Genomic DNA, 22258 nt, shown 5'->3' with positions numbered 1-22258 from the left:
TTTATTTCCCCCCAAATTAATTCTTAGGGTGCTATCCCCCCTCCAAAAAAATTACCTTCCAAATTAGATTAAAGTGTGATTACTAGGTACTACAAACTATAACTTGAATAGTGAAAGTTAAAGAACTGCACCTGCATGTCTGGCACTGGGGCTAAGTGCTTCTCTCTCACTGAATCCTCACAGCACTCTGTTATCCCCATTTTACAGAGAAGGAACTGAGTTACAAAGGGGTAATATTACTATCCAGAGTCATAAGCTGTCACGTATAAGAGCTAGTACTTAACTGTCAGTTCTCTGCAGAGAGCCCATGCTCTTACCTAAGATAGCCTACTGCCTTCCTTTACTGAACTTAAGACCTTCAAAAGATAAACAGTTTCCTTCGAATAACCTTAAATGTTAAACAAAAGACTTCATCCAGAAAAGAACTTTCCCACAAAAAAACTCTAAACACCACAGTGTTTCCAAGAAGACTGCCAAATCACGTAATACAATTATCTCGTGACAAAAAAACTGTACTGTTACAACATTAAATATCCACCTCAAATGTACTTCCTTCCTTAGGCCTCAAAACCTAAATAACAATAATAATAGGGTTACCTAAAGGTACAGCGAAAGAGTGGCCAAACATTTGCTCTCTGGGCCCATGGAAGAGGCACCAGAGGACAACTCATCTGCACTATACCAGCTGAGACACAACTGCCATGGGAATAAGGTAAAAATAGCAGTGTACATATAACAAAAGCAGAACTTTCAACCATATGCTTAAAATCAAAGCACAAACAATTTTTTACAGTAATGGAATTGGATCTCTGTATTTTACAGCAGCTAGGAACTTCAGAAAATAAAAACCTATCTTCGGGCTTCCCTGGTGGCGCAGTGGTTGACAGTCCGCCTGCTGATGCAGGGGACACGGGTTTGTGCCCCAGTCCGGGAAGATCCCACATGCCGCGGAGCGGCTGGGCCCGTGAGCCATGGCCGCTGAGCCTGCGCGTCCGGAGCCCATGCTCCTCAACGGGAGAGGTCACAACACTGAGAGGTCCGCGTACCACAAACAAAACAAAACAAAACAAAAAACCACCTATCTTCTTTTGTCCCTCTTCTTGCAAAAAACACATCAGTTTTTATGTGGGAACTGCTTTGGGGGCCTACTATTAAAACTGACGAAGTGGTTCAAAATATTTCCCCATTAAGTTTTAGGGACTTCTGTCTTAGGGACTATGGTAAGGATGCAAGCTTAGTAAAATTGGAAAACTTAATTAATGGAAAATATAATTTCTAAAGAATAAGCCTGAAAGATAAATGAAGTCTGCATATAGCTGGTACAGGATAAATGCATGCTTCTAACTTCATGATCGAAGATTCTTCAACTACAATTAGACACATGAATGTGCATGAGAGTTGCCATGGATTAGATATTGTTCAAAACCCCTCCAGTTATAAAAGGTAGTGGCAGCAAATAACAGTAGAAAAAAATCTCCACCTCACGGATCTACTTTTCCGTCCACTTGTTGTAGAGTGCCATCTTTGCTGCTACTATTTACTGATGCTTAAGGGTAGAACTAAATGATCCCAGTGTCAGATAAAGGCAGAATCACTACTACAACCCAAGAATGCATCTGTACAACTTGTGATTTACATGGTCTCATGTTATCGAACTATCATTCATGATGTCAGTAAACATTTATAAAAATGATGGTGAAATCTAAGCCCAACATACTAACTCCTACAGTTAAACAAACAAAAGACAAGAAAAGAAAATGAAAACAACAAACACGTGTTTCTCCTATTCAGTCAGATGGCAGTAAAGAAATTCATGTAACTTTAAGCTTCCTATTAAAATCTTCATCACTCAGAAAGCAAACGGTCACTATATAAATACAATGCACTGATATCCTGAAAGAAAATATACTTGAAGAATCTACCAAAAAAAAAAAAAAAAAAAAAAAAAAAGTCTACCAGAGTTAGAACAAGTATTTCCACCAAGGGAGAAAACTAATATGCATTGAGCATTGTGCTCTTCACATATTATTTCATCTAAAATTCCTATGAAATGGAAATCTTCATTTTACAGATGTAGGTGCTGAGGCTCAAAGAAATAAAATAACCTGCTTAAAGACAGACAGACAGACAGATACATAAATACACAGGCAGGCAGGCACACCGTCTATGGCAGAATTCTTCGGTAATTACAGGGCCATCAGCCTTTCCAGTAAAAAAAAATCTGATTTAAGCAAACTTACAGAGCAAAAGCACAACCTTATTTTTGTTTTTAACTCAGTAATGTCAAAAATGAACAACTGAGAAAACTTTGAAATATAGTCGGCCCTCTTTTAAGAAAGGCCATCAATCAAACCACCCTAATGCATCACTCAAATCTGCTGAAAGGAGAATTTCAAGCCTCATGGAACTGCAAGAGTATCACGCCCAGTGGTGCTAGCCTATTTGCTGTCCTATGCCCAGCAGTTGCACTGGGCTAATCTCTTGCCATGGAACATCAGTATTCCCTACTAGAATAAAAATGAGCAGCGCTATTAATGTTTTTGTGATTATTAACCCCTGATGTGCTTTCTACTTTCTCGTCAGTGATATTGAGAAAAGCAGATGAAATGATTCAAAATGTTCATGTTTTTAGGAATAAAGACATTGTAAAACAAAGAAAAAACTACCTGAGGGCAGGGATCTTCTTTGTTTTCTTCAAATGTGTCCCAGAACAGCACCTGCATATAGCACCTGCATATAGTAACTATTTGTTCAATGAATGAATAAAGACAAGCTAGCTTGACCATTCCTTTTACCGTGCCAACCGTAAGTTGAAAGCCAACCATAAGTTGAAAGCCAACCAAAACCACTACCGTTATATGACTTCCCTGCCAGGTAGCCTATCTCATCAAATGAGAATATTCATACTCTTAACAGCTCACTTCTTCATATACAGAGTTCCCTTAGACCCAAAGAAAACAAGAAAAATTAGTCAAGGTACCAAATCAGGATACTTACATGGTATCAATTAAATTAAGATGATTCTATTTCTTTTATTTGTAATTGGTTTAAAATATCTGAATAGCCCCTGGATGGGCTATTACACCTGCTGTTAACATTCTTCTCAAGGCCGACTCCTCTGGTAAGAAGGATTGTCCTCCAATCCTCATTCTTTGGTTGAATTATTTTCTATTGATAATTAGACATACCCAAAACAGGCTGTGCACAAACTGTAAGATGACCAAACTACTCTACAGAAAAAACGAAAACTTAAAGAAATTTAAATACAGAAGAATTAAGATGGGAGTGATCCAGAAGTGAGAGAAGTATGTGTTTAATATGTTAAATACATCGCCTTAAAGATTAAGAGGTTAGAAAATATATCTTCATCTAAGAAAAATACTGCTTAGAATAGAAATAGAAAGAGGAGTATCTTATAGAGAGAAGTTAGAAAATAAGACCAGAGAGAAAAGTTATGGAGTAAGATAAAGATCTCAAGATTGGTGAAGAAGAAAATCATTAATAGTATTGTACCCACATTTCCTTAAAACTTCCATTAATATATAATAATTATTTCTCTTCCATGGAGGAAGGGGAATGAAAGCTATTTACATACCTTACAAATGTGCTGCAAGACCCACGGCCTGTGTGGCAGAAGTTCTACAAAGTGCCTTGAACTTCTCAGATGAAAGGTACTATAAACACATTAAAAAATAAAAATCAGGAATTATGTCTATTCATTTCGCAAAGAAAAAAACAAAAGCACAGGATGTAAAATGGGCTTGCCCAAAGTTCTGTTAAGTAATTCAGAATCCAGAAGGGGGAAAAGCACAGAATTAATTTTTACTGACATACCATAAAATTTACCACTTTTAAACGTTTTGGCCTCCTTCACTTAACAAAATGCACACTATCAACTTTATTTTCTGAGTATTACAAATTAATGTTGCCCTTTTAAAAGCAAAAATCAAAGGCAGATGAATCCTATGCAAATTAATTTCCCAACATTATAAACATTTAACACACAGCATTACAAACACACAGCAAAGTTAAAATAATTTTACAGTGAACACCTGCATGTCTACCACCCAGCCTACCACAAACATCTGAATGACCTACCTGCTTTATCAAACTACATTTCCTTTTTAATACAGGCATTACAGAGAAATTAAAGACAACTGTCAGAAAATCAATGGATTCACAAAAACAGGTTGAAGTCTTTAGGTTAAGGACATGAATAATATTAGGAAATCCTTCTGATAACCTTTGTCAGAAATGGTCAGTATTAGTTTACTGTTTAAAGTCAAAATGGACTCAGATCTACCCCCTACTCTTGGTGAATGATCATTATCCTGATTTTTTTTAAAAATCTGATGATTAAAAAAAAAAAATCCAAAGAACTTCCCATGTCCTAAAAGGTCCTACATGATGTGGTCCCCGCCCACCTCTCTAATTTCATTTTACCTCCCACTTTTCCCTTCACTCCACTCCAAACTTATTTCATTGGCTGCTTATGTTCTCCTCTTTCTCTTTACTTGAATATTAAATAAGATGCTATCATAAATACGCTTAAGCACATTTACTTTACCCACCCTCTTAAAAAAAAAAATCAAGCTCAATCTGGTATCAACTGCAAACTGGCTCTAATTTAACAGAGTATCTCATATTTTGATGATTATTAGCTATAAAAATGTATTCATAATCATCTGGAGGAAGCACCAATAAACTCAGACCAACACCCAGAATGAGCAGCTTCAATGCCTATCTGATTTTCAGTCACATGACTACCATAATTATGAGTATACAAGGACTTAATACTTCAGCACCACAGATTAAAAATGAGTCACTTGAAATAGGAATTTTACAGTAATTACTAACTTTAAACTGTCTTGAGAATTTTAATTTATTAATCTCACAAGTACTTAACAGTGAGCATATCCCCAAAGAGCAGACTATAGTAAGACACATTAACACAAGTTTAAAATTTGGTTATCTTAATGTGAAGGTACAAGCAAATAGTTCTACAGGCCAGGTGCATAAAGGAATAAACTTAGGTCGTAAGGGAAGATGAAAACCTTTAGAGACCTTTTAAAACTACAAATTGTGATTAAAATCCAGTGATTATGTACCATTTATCATTATCACTAGTAGCCACAATGCAATTAAACCTGAGGTGCTGTCTATAGAAGCCCAGCAAGACCAAATTGGTGCTCTTAAAAGTTGAAATATCAGTCTTTCTTCTGGCAAAGTTAAGGTGACTCTCTCAGCTCCAGGACAATTAAGAAGGCCCAAAGTAGCAACCCACCTTCTCCAGTCACAGCGTGGACTCCACCCTATGGACAAGAAACATCTGAAGATCTACCTGTTTTTACTCTAATAACTTACACCCCCACATAACCAGGTTAAACTTTTAAAAGGAGTTAACTGACAAACAAGGAATCAGCACTGAAAATACTCCAGCAAAACCACCACCACATACATATACACAGAAAACTATATTCTCGATATATACTGTTTCTCTCCATCCCACCTCAAATCAATAGTCAAAAGAACCCACAGTTGCCCAATAACATCTTATCAGGGCCTAACTATGTTGGATTTGGAGCAGGGGAGTCTAGACATGCCTCTGGAAGAAGCTGGGTCCCTCAAGAAGACCAAAACACCTCACGCCGAGAACTAGACCAGGCAGAGACCCTGTACATTCATTTACTTATTTCAATCAACTGCTGTAGGACCATCCAAATTACAGAAAGGAGAGTATAAGCTTAAGAACTGAAATTTGCTTGGAAAAATATTCAGATTCCCCCAATACATAAAAAATCAGCAATACATAAAAAACCAGCAATACATAAATGAAGAAACAGTTGGAATAAGCTGAAAGTCCTGAATTTTAGCTGACTCTAAGCAAGCTGTTTGGGAGTACATGGAGAAGATCTTACAGTGAAAATAGTTCTGGCTGGCACCTGACTAGACATATGACCTTGGGAAATTTACTTAAGTCTCTGGGACTCAGTTTCTCATCTGCAAATGGGGTTGGACTACAAGTCCTGAAAATTCCTTTCAGGTCTAAAATTCTTGATCAGTGAAAAAGTCAGTGGATTCCTACTCTCTTCTTCCCTGTAGTACAGATATTTATGAGAACAGAGGCTATAAGTCTAGGACTAGACTTTGACTAAAACCAAGTTCCATCTTATATATATTTTTTGTTTGTTTGTTTTCTTCATCTTATATATTTTATGTCCCCCAAAGCCACCAGTGCTCTAAAAAATAGATAGAATTACTCAAGACAATTTATCAAAAGAGATCCTTCAAGTTATCCTTTACAATTAAGAATTAATCTTCTATTTCAGTCCAAACAATGTCACTTGTGCCAAATGCTCAAAACAGCATCTCTCCCAATTTAGCCATGTCTAAAGTGACAATCAGGCAATGGTACATAAGCTTTACATATCTGGGTAACACTAAGTGGAGGAAAAATTCTCACCACATACAACATTTAAAAGAATTTTTAAAGTATTTTTCCCCCTTCAGATCTGGCAGGAGTATAATCTGATCACACACCTGCAAGAAACATTTACTTTAATAAACTGTCTTAAACACAAAAAGAATCAAACGAGTTACCAACAGAGGTAAAAATTTTAAATCAGGATCATTAAGAAACACAAGTGAAACCAACTGGGAAAAAGAATGCCAATTTTCTATCATAAACTACTAAACATGGTTTTGACCAAATCAATTTGAGTGCAAATAGTACTATTTAATGAACGTGTAACTGGATCCAACAGGTAACTAAGGACAGATGTCCAGGTGATTCCTAATCAAGGCAGTAATTTAGACTAAGCAATATTGAAAATTAATACTTTATTTTGATGACACATAGTTTAAATCATGAAAAAATGTTCCTTTCAACTGGAAAATTCCCTTCTTTTAAATACTGAAGAATCCTAACCCTTAAAATTTCAACACTATATTTTACTTACACAATCTCAAAGCATACTGCATTAAAAAAGAAAATACCCAAAACATAACTGGACTTCACGCAGTATAAAACGGTGATTCATGTTTCATATTAAACGTAAAAGCCAAAATGGAGTTAAAAAGAGTTTCTTTCCCATTTCAACTCCAACAGCCACGCGCGCTTCACAGGGGCCGGCAGCCCAGCGGCTCGTGGGGCCCAGCTTAGAGCCCCCGCCCTGCCCAGCGCGGCCCTAGGAGAGGAAGCGACGGGGACCGAGAGCTGGCGGGCGGCTTGGGCTCCAGCAGGCCTGGCCGGGCGGGGGAAGGGGCGAGGGAGGCCGCGGGGCGCGCTTCCGGGGACTGCGCGGGCGGGGCCGCCGCTTCGGGAAGCGGGGCCTGGGTCCCCGGCCGGGGGTCAGGGTCAGGGGCCAGGGTCCTGGTGCTGCCGGCCGAGAGCAGCAGGTGGGGCGCGGGCGCGGCCGTGGCGGGGCGGCGGCTGGCGGGCGGCCGGAAGAGTGCCGGGCGGGCGGGCCCGGGGCACCACGGCGCCAGGAGGAAACCCTCTCGCTCACCTCAGGCGACGACTCCGAGTGCGGCCTCTCCGCGCCGAGGACTCCAGTCCGCGAGTCGCAAGCTCGAAGACTACGGCGGGTAGCTGAGGAGGCTGCGGCGGACTAACGAGAAAACCAACAGAGAGCAACGGGCGGGGAGCGCGAGAAAGCAAGAGCGGGCGGCGACGGCGGCGGGAGGGCGGGGAGAAACGTGCGCGCCCCCGTGTGCCCAGCGGGCTCGAGCCGGCCCCAGTCGCGGCCCCGCGCAGGCGCGCGCACTCCCTGCTCAGCCACGATTGCTTAGGAGAGTGTCCACACCCGAAAAGCAAGACTCTTAACCAATCATTGCAGCCGCGTGGGGCATCATGGGAACTCCTGGGCTATAAAAGACCTGGTTGCTATTTTATACTCCTCGAGTCACTCATCCTTTAAGTAGGGTGGGGCTAGGTGCGCGTGCGCAGTTTCAACTCTCCTCCCCAAACTGCCAACTCTTCGCGCAAGCGGGGTAGACGCGCCTGCCCTGGGTTTACGCGTGCGCACTACTGAACCTGGCTCCGGAAGACGAGACGCCTGCGCAGTGGGGACTACGGTGACAGTCCCCTGGCTAGGACGCCGGCCAGTCATGGCGGAGCCTTGGTCTGGGCAGTCCTTGCAGGCTCTGCCGGCCACGGTGCTGGGCGCTCTGGGCGCCCTCGGCAGCGAGTTCCTGCTGGAGTGGGAGGCGCAGGACATGCGCGTGACCCTCTTCAAGCTGCTGCTGCTTTGGTTGGTGTTAAGTCTCCTGAGCATCCAGCTGGCGTGGGGGTTCTACGGGAGTACGGTGACCGGGCTGTATCACCGGCCAGGTGAGACGATCCACCAACTTCCGTGGGCCGGCCACCCCCTCCCCTACCGACTGTACCTTTGGGCTCCCCAGAAACCCCCCAGATTACCAGTGGGTCCCCTGAGAACCTCATCATAACTTAACGCCGTACCCTGACCCATGTCAACATACCATTTCACGCCAGAAACCCCACCAGTCCACCCGTCACATATAAATTCCTTTCAACCCCCGTCAGACAATACCACCAGTCCCTTAGGGCCTCCACTACACTCTCCATCAAACAATACCACTGGCCTCTAACCTGACCTGGGCTGATGCCTGCTCAGATACCCACCCCCAGCTTGCTGCAGCTCTGGATGTGTTCCTGCCCCCAGGTCTGGGCGGCCAGAATGGATCCACACCTGATGGCTCCACGCATTTCCCTTCCTGGTGAGTAAATCTACTCCTATGTCTACCCCATGCTTAGCAGGCAGAGGCCACTCCTGAGCTGAGGACAGGGGAAGGGAGTTCTCAGGGTAGGAGGCCACCAGCTTTGCAGCAAACCCCAGGGTCTGCACTAGAGCTCAGGCTTCAAGTGACATCGATGTCTGAACAGCCCATCTGTATGCTGTTCAGTAACCTGTGGGGTGGGTGGCGTTATTGTCACAATTTCAGAGATGTAGTGGCAACTGCACTGTAAGAGATGTTGAGATTCCACTGCACTTAAGCCCCTCAGTTGGAAAGGCAGGAGCTTCTGTCCTTAGTGCACTGACTGAACTCATCAGGATCAGCCTTCTAATCTGTAAAACATGAACTCACTAATCAGAGCGTTCATTCAGTTGATCTCTGAGCTCCTACCACATGGCAGAGGCCACACTAGGTTCAGAGAACAAGAACAACCCAGGCCCTGCTCACAGGTGGAACCAGAGATTTAAAAGGGGAGGGCAGAACCTAGTGGCAGGGCAGGAATAAAGATGCAGATTGGGCTTCCCTGGTGGCGCAGTGGTTTGAGAGTCCGCCTGCCGATGCAGGGGACACGGGTTCGTGCCCCGGTCCGGGAAGATCCCACGTGCCGCGCAGCGGCTGGGCCCGTGAGCCATGGCCGCTGAGGCTCTGCGTCCGAAGCCTATGCTCCGCAACAGGAGAGGCCACAACAGTGAGAGGGCTGCGTACCGCAAGAAAATAATAATAATAATAAAAGATGCAGATGTAGAGAACGGACTTGAGGACACGGTGGGGAAGGGAAGCAGGGACGAAGTGAGAGTAGCATTGACATATATATACTACCAAATGTAAAATGGATGGCTAGCGGGAAGCTGCTGCATAGCACAGGGAGATCAGCTCAATGCTTTGTGATGACCTAGAGGGGTGGGACAGGGAGGGTGGGAGGGAGGCTCAAGAGGGAGGGGATATGAGGATATAAGTATACATATAGCTGATTCACTTTGTTGTACAGCAGAAACTAAAACAACATTGTAAAGCAATTATACTCCAATAAAGATATTTTAAAAATTTTTTTAATAAATAAAAGGGGAGGGCAGCAGTGCAGAGGCAAGGGTCATCAGAGCTGGTATCTTCCAAGTCAGACACCTAAGCTGAGGGCAAAGGCTAGGGGTGTACCAAGCAAAAAGAATGGACAGAACAAGGTCTAGAGGCAAGAACAAGGGTGACATATTGGAAGGATAGACAAGGCTGTGATGCTGGAGCTCAAACATAAAGGCATGGAGGGACCGAGAATGCCCTATCCCAAGTCTCAAGGAGCTATTGGACTCAGCAAAGCCATGGCCTGACCGAATTTGCTTTTATAACTGCCTGCTTCATGGCAAATAGGTAAAGGAGTCCAATAGAGAGGGCAGGAGGCCAATTAGGAGGCCTTCCACTGCACAGGTTTCTGTCCTTGGCAACTGGCAAAGGATGGGAGCACCATTCACAAAGTGGAGAAGCAGGAGGAAGAATAAGTCTGCAGGGGAAAGTGGTGGACCCAGTGAGGGCTGTGGAAGCTCAGCAGAGAGGTCTAGGTTATAGTGTGGCCTTACTGAGCCCAGCTCAGCCCCCACAAGGGGACTGTTGTGCTGTCCATGGAATAACTCCTCTTCTCTTCTATCACTTGCAGGGAAACAGCAGCAAATGAACCTCTTAAAACCCACAGAGAATAAGGGAAGGCAGCAGAGGGGTCTCCAGGAACATCACCAGGTCTGCTGGCTCCCATACTGGGTTCTGCTGCTGCCCAGACCCCAGGGACGACTGCAGCGGGGGTAGAGGTTGGGGGCAGGGAGTATGCCAGTGCTTGCAGGGCTGGGCCTCCACTGCCCTTGGTCTTGCCTCCAGCAGCCCCAGGCATTGGGCCAGTAAAGAGTTTGCCTGTACACTGATCTGGGTGGCTTAAGGAGAGAAGGCATGCTTCTCCTTTCAGGGGTCAGCTCAGAAGCCTCTGGGTTGGGGAGGGCAACAGTCCATTTTCTGTCTTGGCTTTTTCCTGTTCCTCTTCCCATCCCCCTGGGATGTGACCCTGTAGAGATTTGTCCCTGGGAGGAAGCCTGAGGTTGACCAGCTCTGATATTTGTAAGGCAGGTCTGTTTTCCACTAAGCCTCGGGTTTCCTTTATTTGGTTTTGCTTTGTTGACAGGGACCCAGGGAATCCTGGCCTGGACACAGCCTTATATTTTATGGTTACTTAGCTGGCCATTCAAGTATGACAGTGGACACCAAACACCCACCTCCTTTGGCTCATCCTGAGCTCTCCAGGTGTGAGTCAGGCTATATAAGTTGTCTTTTCATTGTACTCATATTCCTCTTAACCCCTCCCAGAAGGAAGCTGGGTACCTACAAGTGGCTGAGTCCCGGGGGTGACCTCCCATCCCCACTACTAAAGTGCCTGTGGGGTTGTGGATCTGTACCCCACCCCTCAAAGGGACATATCGAGCTGTTTAGTGCAAAGCGGTGCCATCGTGCCCTGCAGCCTCACCACTTCCATCTTGACCTGGAACCAGAGGAGCTTCGTTCTAAGAGCCCACAGGCTAGGCAGGCCTGCCACTTCCACAGTGAGCCAAGGGAACTTCCAAAGGTATAAGTGGCAAACACCAGTTCCTGAAAGCAGTGTGGCCCTAGACCTGCCTCCTTCCCTGATGGACATACTTCTGCCTGCTTCTGCTGGGCCAGCAGCTACCTCAGTGTCCCACTGCTTCCTTCCTCTCTGTTAAATGTCATATTTCCATCTGGCAGCCTTTGCCTAGGCTGTCTTTGCAGAGTGCACTGGAGTAGAACTATGCTGAGCTCACGTACGAGTACTCCGGAGTATCTTCTGGCTGGTGGGATGATGGTTCTGCTGCCCCAGGCCTATCCACTGACAACAAACACCACACTCAGAATTGGTCCCACATTTCACCCCAGGCTCAACTGAGGATGTGGCTTATTAAACATGGAAGTGCATCAGCTGTGTGGTTATTGACAGGACAGTATGCATGCACAGGGGAAAATGGAGAGGGAACACCCTGGGGGCTGTTGCCCCTGAGCACCTAGAATACAACTTGCAGAGGTGGAGAGGCGATGCCAGCTCCCTAGAGGAGCAGTGGTGGTGCCCAATAGGGGCACTCTCCCCTTTAGTTCTTATAGACCTGCCCTTCTCAAGGGGAACCCACTCTGAGTCTGGGCCAGGAAGGCAGGCATTGGACTGGCACCCCAGGAACCCTGTGGACAGAGAACAATGAAGCTAGAACTCTAGCAAGCAAGAAGGAAGGAAGCTCATTTAATGTTTTATTTTTTTTAGGAGTCAGTGGAGTCCAGTAATAAGTCCCAGGGACGAAGGTCAGCCCAGGATAAGGCAAGTCTGGGAGGAGGCCCAGCCTGCCCTACAACAGCCCTGGGGCTCAGAACAGGTGGTGAGCCTGGCATGGCTGGCTGCTGGGCAGCAGGTTGGGCCAACTGTGGAAGAATGAGTCCATGCCTCCCCAGCCATCCCCAAGTTTACACATGGGCACCACAGCCCTACTAGGCCAACCCTCTGTGAGTCAGGAATCATCCCTGCCCAGGAAGAAGCAACAGTTTGAATTCATGGAAAGTGAACCAGAGGAGGTAGCCGGCACTGCCCAAGGTAATGACCCTTTGCAGTGTGAGAAACTGTGGTGAGGTAGGTTGGGCAGGCTTTCTCCTCCCCCTAAAGGTGAGCCTTTGCTCCCCAGGCAGCACCTGGCAGAGTGGAAGGGCAAGATGCCAGAACTGATGCTTCTCCAGCAGGCAAGAGTGGGGTCAATGGGACTGTGGGCTTGTCCGTCACTCAGAAATGGGGTCTTGAAGTTGCAAGTGGCACAGGTTGAAGTGGGAATAGGTGGTGTGACCCTGTCACCCAGACAACCAGTACCAGCCTCCACCTAGCCACCTACCCCAAGTGTGTTCTGCCTCAGCTTCCTGACTAACCCCTTGTAGAATGCCCTCCAGAGTAAGGCTCCTGGAGGAGAGGGCCCTGCTCCAAGTCATCCTCACTTAAGGGTATAATAGTTTGTGGGCACAAAGGGCATCTTGCTGACCATGGCCATCTGCAGCTTTCGCCGCACCTCTACCAGCAGCAGGGTACCTGGCCGACTGTACTCATAGGGCACATAACCCATTGCCACATTCTTCTTCAGGCAGGGTGAGGGGCAGCCACTGGTCACAGCACCTGTCCAGGCAGATGCCATGTGTCAACACCACCCTGCCAGCCCAGGGTCCCCACCATCCTAGGAAAGAGACAAGGGCTCTCCAACCTCCCTGGTCAACCTACCAAGCACAGTACCCTCCGTACTCAGGATGGGGTTGTGTGCCCGCACAGGAGCCCCCTCACACATTAACCCCACACGCCTCCGCTGCACCTTGCCCTTCAGCTGGGGAACAATGACCGAGGCTCCTGGGAAGTCCATAGCAGCTCGGCGGCGCTTCCCTGGAACATGACACATCAGATTTAAGCCACAGTCCATAGGACCCCTGACCACAGGAGGTCCTAGTGACAAGGAACCCAAGTGACATCTATCCAGCATCAAGGCCCCTTCGCTCAGGCTGCCCCCGGACCCCATTCCTCCCCTGCAGTGCAGTCAGCCATCCACCTACTGACCCCTGGTCTTGGAGGCCATGCTGCCCACCTCAGCCTGCTGAGGGTCCTCAATATCTACTGGGCAAAGCCACTGTGGTACCTTCAGGAAATGAAGGCTCAGGGAGGCTGTGCCACTTGCTCCAGGCTACACAACCTTGGAAGCAGTCCTGGGTTGGCTGGTCTCATCAAGGGTCACTCCAGCCTTCAGGATCCCCTCCATGAGCGCTAGCCCAGCTCACCCAATGTCCAACTGAGGCTGCCTTCCACGGGTGTGGTGTGCTCGTCAATGTCGTTCCCATACAGGCAGAGGCCTGCCTCCAGGCGCAGGCTGTCCCGGGCCGCCAGCCCTGCCAGCTTCACCTCTGGGTTTTCCAACAGAGCTGTTGCCAGGCGGACTGCCTCCGCCGCCAGCACCGAGATCTGCAAGGGACACCAGGGAGCAGATGGGCTGCTGGCCCCAGAGTCCTATGCCCTGCACTACCCTGTGCCCACTTCTTGACAAACCTCCACACCATCCTCTCCTGTGTAGCCACAGCGGGTCACACGGCAGCCAGACACGCCAAACACCTCCATCACAGCACTGGTCATGAAGGGCAGTTTCCTCAGATCATCTGCCACGCCAGCCTGTAGCACCTGGGCCGCAGTGGGGCCTGGGCCCAGGGAGCCAATAACCAAGTGTCCAGGTCCTGGTGCCCCAGAAAGCTGGATCACAGCCCTTAGGGACCAGAACAAGCCCTGAGCAAGCCCCACTCTGTAGGTGGGAGAAGATGCTCTTGCCCACAGCCCATGGAGCCTTGTGGCAGGTAGAAGGAGGGCATGATACCAAACTTAGAATTATGGTGCACCATCCTCACCTTCCCCTGGCACGGCCTCTGTGCCAAGCAGTAGAGGAAACCTGGAAGGCAAAGTTCAGCTCCAAACCCAGCCTGGCCCACTTACCTTGCAGGGCTAGCAAGGCATTATCCATCACCTCCAGGCCCACATCACTGCCCATGTTCTGAAGCTCCCTAACCTTGCCCTGAAAGGAAAGAAATATCACATTTGCCCTGGAACCTCTTACTGAGCACCTACCATGGGCCAGGTGCTGCAGAGCTTGGCAGAGTAGGCTGGTTCCCATCTTAACAAGGTCATATAACTACTAGTGGTAGGGATGACTCAAGCCCAGGTCTGCCAGCTCTAACACCAGGCTCCAGTCTTCCATCCTCACTAGAGGATGCTCACTTAGGGGCCAGGATCACCTTCACCTCCCCACCTCCCCACCTCCCCACAATGGAAACTTAGCATGCTCCAGGGAGGGCCCGCTCTAGCCCACTGTTCTTTCAAAGAGCCATTGTCTGAGCTCCTTATCCATTCCAGGTCTGTCCTGGAAAACAAGGATGCTACTCTGTGAACAAGGAGGACCGGGTACCTGGGACACAGAGGGGCTATACCTGCATGAGGGTCAGGTCCTTTTCCCAGCAGCCAGCATTGGACACCACATACAGGTGTCCCTCAGAGGTGTTGGTCACAATCAAGTCATCTAAGATGCCACCAGCCTCATTGGTAAAGAGCGACAGTGTTCCCTAGCATCAAAGTGGAGCATCATTGCCTCCAGGTCCAAGAGGCCAAGGTCAAGTGTGAGTCAAACAAGCCCCTGGGCCCACTCAGCCACCACAAACTCATGAACCCTCATGAACAGGGCTGAGGGATGGCAGTGCAAGAAGCAAGGCTGGGTCAGCCCAGGTCCCTGCACAAGCCCCGGGTTTTTGATCCTCATACACTGAGAAAGGTTTCACCTCTTTCCCACCTTGAGGGACACCTCCCTGATCTGGTGGGGCCTCTGCACCCCACCCCATTCAGTAAAGAAAGCCCCTCTCACACTTAACCCACCATACCTAGGACTTGATGCTTCATCCCACCCAGACCTAGGACAACTCAGTCTGTGCCCCAAACCCCAGGACAGAAGCTTCAAAGTCTAGGGGAATTCCCTGGTGGTCCAGTGGTTAGGACTCGGCGCTTTCACTGCTGAGGGTGAGGGTTCAATCCCTGGTTGGGGAACTAAGATCCAGCATGGCCAAAAAAAAAAAAGAAAAAGAAGAAGCTTCAAAGTCTATCTTGATGATCCCATGTGCTCCACAACAACCCTCCAAAACACTGAGGCTGGCTGGCCTCAGCCTTCCCACTGGATGGGCAGTATAAGAGCCTGAGGTTAAGAGGTCACATGAATCACCTGGGGATCTTGTTAAAATGCAGGTTCTGATTCAGCAGGTCTGAAGAACTGGCCTGAGAGTGTATCCTAACAAGCTCTTATGTGACGAGGCTGCTGGTTTACGGACTATGCTTTTGTTTTTCTTTTTCTTTTGGCCACGCAGCTTGTGGGATCTTAGTTCCCCAACCAGGGATTGAACCCAGGCCCTCGGCAGTGAGAGCACAGAGTCCTAATTCTAATCACTGGACTGCCAGGGAATTTCCAGGACTACAATTTAAATCGCAAGGGGTTAAGCAGCATGGAAGGTCACAGAACAGGACATGAACCTGGGTTTCTGGCCTCCCAGCTTGATGTGGTGGGGATGGGATAGGACCCTCCCTGCAGATGGCTGGGTGTCTGGACATGACTCAGGGACTCCGTCCCCCACAAACGAAAGCCCTGAGAAACTCATCCATCTCTGTGCCCCCAGACCCGAAGCAGGGACTCAGACTGGTTTGCTGGCTTATGACTAAGAACACTCATTGAGCAGAAATAAAAGAGAGGCCCACCTGGTTTGGCTTTAGCTCTGCAATATCTCCAACCACTAGACTTTCCATCAGCTTCACCCGGTCATGGCCAAATATCTTGGTCTGGGAAAGAGATAAAAAGCCTCTGGAAAGCCACGGGGCTAGGAGGCATCCTCCCTGCCACCCACAGCACAGTCCAATCCAGCCAAAGTGCCTGACTAGTTTTTTGGTTCTGCAAGTGGCAGAAGCCCTACTTTCTGACTCCCCCACACCTGCCAATACAGAAGAGATGCACTCAGGGAGGTTAGGGAACTTGAAAGGGCCCAGCACCTTCCTGAAATACCCCCTTTTCCAAACCAATACCTAGGACGGCGGATGACAATGAGTGGCAGCCCTGGAAAACCTAGGACGTTGAGGTACTCCACTAAGTGGGAGCAGGCTAGAGAGATGAGACAGATGATCAAGAGACTCTGAGTCAGTTTACTGGGGGCCATAGTACATTACACCCTGGAGACCTCCAACTCTTCTGAGAGGGCTGCCCTTGGAATCCAGCTCCCAGCAAAGAAAGCCGAGGGTTGCACCATTGTGGACGGAGAGGAAACCCTGGCCTGGCAATCAGCGCACTCCCCCGGCTCACCTGCAGCATGTGGGACACGTCAAAGAGCGAGCAGTGCCGGCGTGTATGCAGGTGTGAGTCAACGTGGCTGTCCCGGTACTGCACAGGCAGATTCCAGCCTGCGAATGCCACCATCTTCCCGCCATGGGCCAGGTGGAAGTCATAGAGTGGTGTCCTGCGGAGCACGTCCTGCGGGCGGCCGGGCTCAGTGCCACCAAGGCCCCAGACCCCAGCCCTCTTCCTCCTCCACCCTCCCAGATTGGCACCACAACCCAGCACCCTCTATCCCACCTGTGCACTACTGAGAGAACGGCGCAGGGCCGAGGGGAGCGCCTGGAGACACAAGCCCAGACAGGACATCATGCTCCCAGCCCGCTGCATTGTTGCCCGCAACTGGTGCAGCCGACGCACAGAGGCCACCACTCTTGACAGGCACGCTGGGAGATGTAGTCCAGGCCCTGCTTAGATAGGTCTCTCCCCCGCCCAGGGGATCAGAAGAGGGAGTGGGCAGCCCCAAGGGAAGACGCAGCTTTAGCGCACACAGTGCATTGACTCCCAGCTGCAAGGAAATAGCCCCGGGCGCTTCCATCTGATGAGGGCAGTTGGAGCCAGTTAAGCCACTCAGAAATAGAGCTGGGGGCTAGACCTCCCCCTGCTGACTGCCCTGCCTCCAAAGGACCAAAGTTCTGCAAAGGGCTGAAAGGCCTGAATCACCAGTTCCGGACAATAGGAGTGTAAGGTCACATGGGGGGAGGGGAAGGGGTGGAGAGGGCACCGGAGGGTGGAGTCAGCCCGGCAGGCAGAGTGCCACAGTAACCTGGCCTCATGTGAGGGTCTCCAGCTCTCTCACTGGGCAAACATAGGCAGTGAGCACAGTGATGCATTCCACAAGTATTTATTGATCTTGCTGCACACTAGGCCCTGTGCTGGGGACAGAGCTGTGCAAGAAGCAGGGTTCCTGCCATCCCAGGGACCTCCCCCCTCACTCACATACACACTGAGGGCTGCTACTCCCTGAGCACAAGACTGATCATTACCCTCTTAGCAAAAGCTGAATGGGGCTAAGTAAGTGACCCTGCAGGCAGATACCACCTGCAAGAACTGATAGGTGACATCAGAAGGTGGCCACCAAAAAGTAGCTGCCCTTCCCCTAGAAAGCTGTTGAGCCACACAAACATCCAATTTTCCAGGTCCAACACATGTTGCAGTACTGCCTCATAACAGCCCCCAGAAGAAAGCCAGGAAAAAACAGAGAAGCAGGATTTTCTCATAAGGAGCAGCAGCCTGTCTTATTCAGCTGATGGCCTGGGGTTGTAGAAAACCTCAGCCTCTTAAAAGACACCATTGAGAACCCTCACCTGCCCCCCGCCCACCACCACCAAGGTTGATCTCTCATCACACTGAGCATGGCTCTTAGATGGGGGCAACTGGAAGAGGGACAAGGATGCGCTCTGGGCTCTGTCAGATGGCAGATAGGTCCCAGGACTCATTTTCAGGCCCCAGCCTTGCCCAGGGCACCCGCCCAGACCCGATGGATGGGGGCAGACCCATTTGAACACACATCCAGGAGCCAACTCAGGGACCAAGGGACTCAGGCTGTCCAAATTCCCAGCTTTGTGTGGCTCCCTAGGCAAGCAGCAGAAGAGTTTAGATAGGAATTTTCTTTTTGTGGGCATAATACAAAGGGAAAGAAGACCATTAGGGGGCACAGAAGGAAAAATGCGGCTCCTGTTTCTCCCTCAAGCTTCCAAACTATGACTGCCAAGCTATAACAGTCTTCCAAAGCTAGACAGAGCAGGTTCTAGTAGGTTACCCCAGCCCACTGCACTCAGGGTGAGGGAGCAGGCAGAAGACAGAAATGTGCATGTTGGCAGGGGAGACAGAGGGCACAGGGGGATTCTTAGTAATAGAACTGGAGTGTTTTTAGGGAGGGCGAAGGGAGGAGTTTGGGGTTGCAGTCAGGTGAGGACAGAGTGTATCCCCTCCAGGAGTTCATGCTAAAGCAACACAGTGAGCCCCCAAGAATCTTGACTCTGTGAACGTGGTCCCGACAGAATGTGCATGCAGGCAACACTCGGAATGCACAGGGACAGCACTTCGGCCTCTGATGGCCCAAGCTGGGCCTGGATGGGCACGGAAGGCCAACGTCTTGACTAAGGACCACAGCTCAAGTGTAGGAGAGCAAGTTCAGGTCATAACAGCCATCCACCTGCAACACAAAAGACCATTAGATCTGACCCATTCAGGCCAATGGGAGCCAAGCAGAGGGAAGCGATCACTCACATCAAAGCGGCCGATCCTTGTGGAGGTGTGACTGGCCCGGATCATCTCTGTCAGCGCCCACATCTGCTGTACCTCGGAGGATACCCTGCTGGGGTCTGGGAGACCCTGCTCCAGAAGGAGGGGTCAGTGGCCATGGGTTTCTCCCCAGCAGTGCCCTTAGAACTCCAGATAGGCCAAGTTGGGCTATGGGGCCCTCCAGCTGACATTCCCAGATGACTTGTGAAACATGAGGATGGGGCATGATGTGGAGTGGGTGGCCTGGCCCCACACAGAGATGCCTCAAATCCCAGGAGGAAGGTGCACAGAGTGAACCAAGGTCCCTGGGTCCAGCCCCAGATTCTTGCAGAAAGGGGTCCCCTTGGGCCTGTGCTGGAACACCAGAGCTGTTTGCATATGGTTCTTAGACAGGGTGAGGGCTTACCTCAAGAAGGGGAGCAGGCTGCTCACAAGGCACTGGGTGCGAGAGCCACTTGGGGAAGGTCATGGAAGGGCTCTGCAAAGCAAAGGCATACTGCCCTGAGGCAGGCAGAGTAGGAGAGATCTGGAACCAGATCCCAAGGTCCTGAAGGCAGAGAGAAGGGCCCCTGAGCCTCAGAAACTGGGAAAATCCCAGGGGCAGAAGACTGTCCCAGGGGCAGAAGACTACCTAAGCTCTTCTGCTATGCAGAAGGAAGCCCCACGAAGAAAAGGAACAGAAGTATATCTGGGTACCTGAATGTTCCAGATCTGAAAACGGCAGGTAGCCCCAAAGGTCAGGGGATATGGGGACATGGCCTCACCTCTTATCATGAGCTTCCAGCATTCCCACCTGGCTAACTTCCATGAAGGACTCCTTCTGAGTCTCCCCATGCTTACCCATCCACTCCCATCTGTACCCCCAGGCCTCCCAGCCATAGCTAGGAGCCTCCTGGAGAAAGAGCCAGCAAACAGTTCTGAGTTAGTCACTTACCTTTGGTCCCTGCTGGTAGATCTGCAGCTCCTCCACCGTGAAAGACAACCACAGTGGTGATGGCTGTCGCAGAATCAGGCGTAGTTCCAATACTTTGCCCATGTCACACAGCATCTGACACATACACACAAGGACCCACCGAGGCCCCAGATCACTGCCCAGGAGCCAACCAGCAATGAGCCAAGGTGCTTCCTCCCCAGGCCTTTGAGAAGGAAACAGTAGTTCCTCCAAGGCACTTGCCCAAGAACCACAATTGAAACCAACCTTGCCCGCCCCTCTTCCCTCATGGTATCCTGGCCCAATCCCCAGGCCTCTTGTGAGCCCTCATCTGGGCTGCCCTGGCCATGCTGAGTCCCAGCTGACCTGGTGCTTGAACAGCGATACATACTCCTGAGCTCCCTCCTCACTGTGTGGGTCAGGCATCAGGCAGTAGTCCCGAAGGCAGGTCACCCACTTGGCTGGAGCGTGTGTTGAGGTGTGCTGGCGAACACGGATGGTCAGAAAGGCTGTGTAGTAATTCTTAAACATGATCTCCTGCAACTAGGGCACACACAACCCACCACAACAAATCAGACCTAGGCCCCGGGCCTGAGGGGTTCAAAAGCACCATCTCTTCCTCCACTTAGGAATGTACTCTCCTACCAATCTAACAATATCAACAAGAATCCACCGGGGGCCAAAGAGATTTTGCCTTCCTAGAACTCACAGTCTAAATGAGCACGTCATTCAAACAAACCATGACCTTGGATCTTGCTGCATATTCAAGATGCTGTGAGTGGTCAGAGCCCTAACTCTAGATGAGTCAGAAAATGTACAGATGAGTTCATCAAGTGGACCATGAAAGGTAGAAACTGTAAAGTAGCATAAACAAAGGAGCACTAAGGGGTGACAGGATCTGGCATACCCCTGAAACAGAGAGTGGTTCAGCCTAGCTGAAGCAGTTCTCATCACTGGATACTCATCAGAATTACTCAAGGAGGGAATTCCCTGGTGGTCCACTGGTTAGGACTCAGTGCTTTCACTGCCAGGACCCGGGGTTCGATCCCTGGTCGGGGAACTAAGATCCCACCGTGGTGAGGCCAAAAAAAACAAAAACAAGAGCAACAACAAAAAAAATACAACAAAACAGAATTACTAAAGGAAATTTCTTTCTTTCTTTTTTTTTTTTTTTTTTTTTTTTTAATATAAGTGTACAGGCTCCACCACAGACCTACTGAATCAGATTTCCAGGGTTGGGCCCTGTAATGAAGTCTCCCAGCTTAAGAGTAATCAACAGCTTGAGGGAGAACCACACACTACAGGACAAAATGCCTGGGGCCGAGAGGCAAGTAGGGCAAAGACACAGAGTGGCTCTGAATGCCAGGCCATTAGAAAGTGGACTTTGTCCTCTGTGTTGAGGTCTTGCAGTGTCCACTCTGCCAGCAGATGTGGAAGGGCAACTGGAGACTGGAAACTGGAGCCACTGGGAAGATCCTGATGAGGAATGATTTGAACCTGACCTCCAGCAGGGATTGTAGGAATGGGCAGGAGGCAGGTTTGGAGGTAACTCATTGCCTAATGATACCCAGCCAGTGGCCAGGGACAAAACGACCTCTCACCTCTATTAGGTTCAAAACTGTATTTCCAGCACCTAGCCTACTATCTCGGCACTTCCCTGTCAGCGCCATTCTGGACATTGGGGAGAGACGTTAAAGAGAACAGAAGAAGAGCTGCATTCTAGTAACTGTGTGTTAACTGAAGGAATAAATAAATGGTTAACTTATTCGTATGGGCGAGGTACTGCAGAGGCTTTCGGTAAACGATTAAATGGCTGGGACACGCCCGAGTTCCCAGATAAGCCCCGCCCAGGAGCGCCGGTCGCGCCCACTTGCTTGCTTACCTCGAAGGGCGCGACGCTGGGGAAGGTGACGTCGATGACCAGCACGCCAGGCCGGCCTTGGGAAGTCCGCACGTCGCCCACCTGCAAGGCCACGGTGCCTTTCACATGACAAGGGACCGACACGCGGGACATGGTGGCAGCGGCTGCGACCAAGTAAGACCAATGGTCCTTCCCAGCGTCCCCAGCCGGGCCCCAAGAACTACAACTCCCGAGAGGACTCGCGCTCGGCCAGCCCAGCCAATCATCGATGCCTGAGGCGGGTCCGGATTCGGAAGTGCCTGTGGAAATGCTCCTTCAGCCAATCACCGAGCACGCCTTAGAGAACCACCAGGGACCATGCCCAGAAACGGCCTAGCCGTTCTGGATCCAGTTAGTGCTGAGCCTTCTAGGTACCCTGAAGTCTTAGTCGGTTACTGACTCTGTGCAGGGCGGGCGTGAGTTAAAGCGCTTAAAGCTATGAGCATGAATGAGCATAGTGTGTGGATA

The 22258-nt window shown here is 49.3% G+C and overlaps 4 protein-coding genes across 15 annotated transcripts in view; 1 reads left to right on the top strand and 3 right to left on the bottom strand.

Annotated features, from left to right (window-relative positions):
- The window catches only part of RHOA (ras homolog family member A), a 57703-nt gene extending 49733 nt beyond the window's left edge, over positions 1 to 7970 (bottom strand). For 2 of the 4 annotated variants that reach the window (XM_067044218.1, XM_067044219.1), the window contains exons 1-3: positions 7509 to 7794; positions 3596 to 3674; positions 2667 to 2717 (exon numbers count right to left, since the gene is read on the bottom strand). The gene's annotated coding sequence lies outside the window, so the exon portion shown is untranslated. Of the gene's footprint in view, positions 1 to 2666; positions 2718 to 3595; positions 3675 to 7508 lie in introns of all 4 variants that reach the window. The other 2 variants (XM_059075161.2, XM_059075163.2) reach the window with 2 other exon arrangements.
- On the top strand, positions 7899 to 11718 carry TCTA (T cell leukemia translocation altered). Of its 6 annotated transcripts, none has more exons than XM_059075169.2 (4): positions 7902 to 8332; positions 8685 to 8739; positions 10403 to 10482; positions 10916 to 11718. In XM_059075169.2, the coding sequence occupies exons 1-3, from the start codon at positions 8110 to 8112 to the stop codon at positions 10443 to 10445; spliced, it is 321 nt and encodes a 106-aa protein (XP_058931152.1). In that variant the 5' UTR covers positions 7902 to 8109; the 3' UTR covers positions 10446 to 10482; positions 10916 to 11718. The 6 variants fall into 6 exon arrangements, with proteins under 6 accessions (XP_066900322.1, XP_058931152.1, XP_066900323.1 ...); XM_067044222.1 differs by having other exon boundaries at positions 8018 to 8332; positions 11098 to 11718; XM_059075166.2 differs by having other exon boundaries at positions 8018 to 8332; positions 8637 to 8739.
- A 311-nt stretch (positions 11719 to 12029) lies between these two features.
- On the bottom strand, positions 12030 to 17325 carry AMT (aminomethyltransferase). Of its 3 annotated transcripts, XM_059076276.2 has the most exons (9): positions 16953 to 17325; positions 16683 to 16850; positions 16088 to 16168; positions 14782 to 14913; positions 14291 to 14369; positions 13856 to 14001; positions 13591 to 13771; positions 13046 to 13201; positions 12030 to 12943 (listed from the first exon to the last, which is right to left on the bottom strand). In XM_059076276.2, the coding sequence occupies exons 1-9, from the start codon at positions 17040 to 17042 to the stop codon at positions 12765 to 12767; spliced, it is 1212 nt and encodes a 403-aa protein (XP_058932259.1). In that variant the 5' UTR covers positions 17043 to 17325; the 3' UTR covers positions 12030 to 12764. The 3 variants fall into 3 exon arrangements, with proteins under 3 accessions (XP_058932259.1, XP_058932260.1, XP_066900318.1); XM_059076277.2 differs by lacking the exon at positions 14782 to 14913 and having other exon boundaries at positions 16953 to 17121; XM_067044217.1 differs by lacking the exon at positions 16953 to 17325 and having other exon boundaries at positions 16088 to 16190; positions 16683 to 16789.
- A 215-nt stretch (positions 17326 to 17540) lies between these two features.
- On the bottom strand, positions 17541 to 22012 carry NICN1 (nicolin 1, tubulin polyglutamylase complex subunit). 2 transcript variants are annotated; one of them, XM_059076280.2, is made up of 6 exons: positions 21773 to 22012; positions 20257 to 20433; positions 19894 to 20007; positions 19366 to 19437; positions 18945 to 19049; positions 17541 to 18870 (listed from the first exon to the last, which is right to left on the bottom strand). In XM_059076280.2, exons 1-6 carry the CDS (start codon positions 21902 to 21904, stop codon positions 18829 to 18831), a joined length of 642 nt encoding a protein of 213 aa, XP_058932263.1. In that variant the 5' UTR covers positions 21905 to 22012; the 3' UTR covers positions 17541 to 18828. The 2 variants fall into 2 exon arrangements, with proteins under 2 accessions (XP_058932263.1, XP_066900321.1); XM_067044220.1 differs by having other exon boundaries at positions 20257 to 20373; positions 21773 to 21960.
- Positions 22013 to 22258: the final 246 nt, after the last annotated feature.

This window comes from Kogia breviceps, chromosome 10 (genome assembly GCF_026419965.1).
Source record: "Kogia breviceps isolate mKogBre1 chromosome 10, mKogBre1 haplotype 1, whole genome shotgun sequence".
Lineage (NCBI taxonomy): Eukaryota > Metazoa > Chordata > Mammalia > Artiodactyla > Physeteridae > Kogia > Kogia breviceps.
The sequence above is the reverse complement of the archived record's forward strand: the minus strand, read 5'-3'. Positions and strand labels throughout refer to the sequence as shown.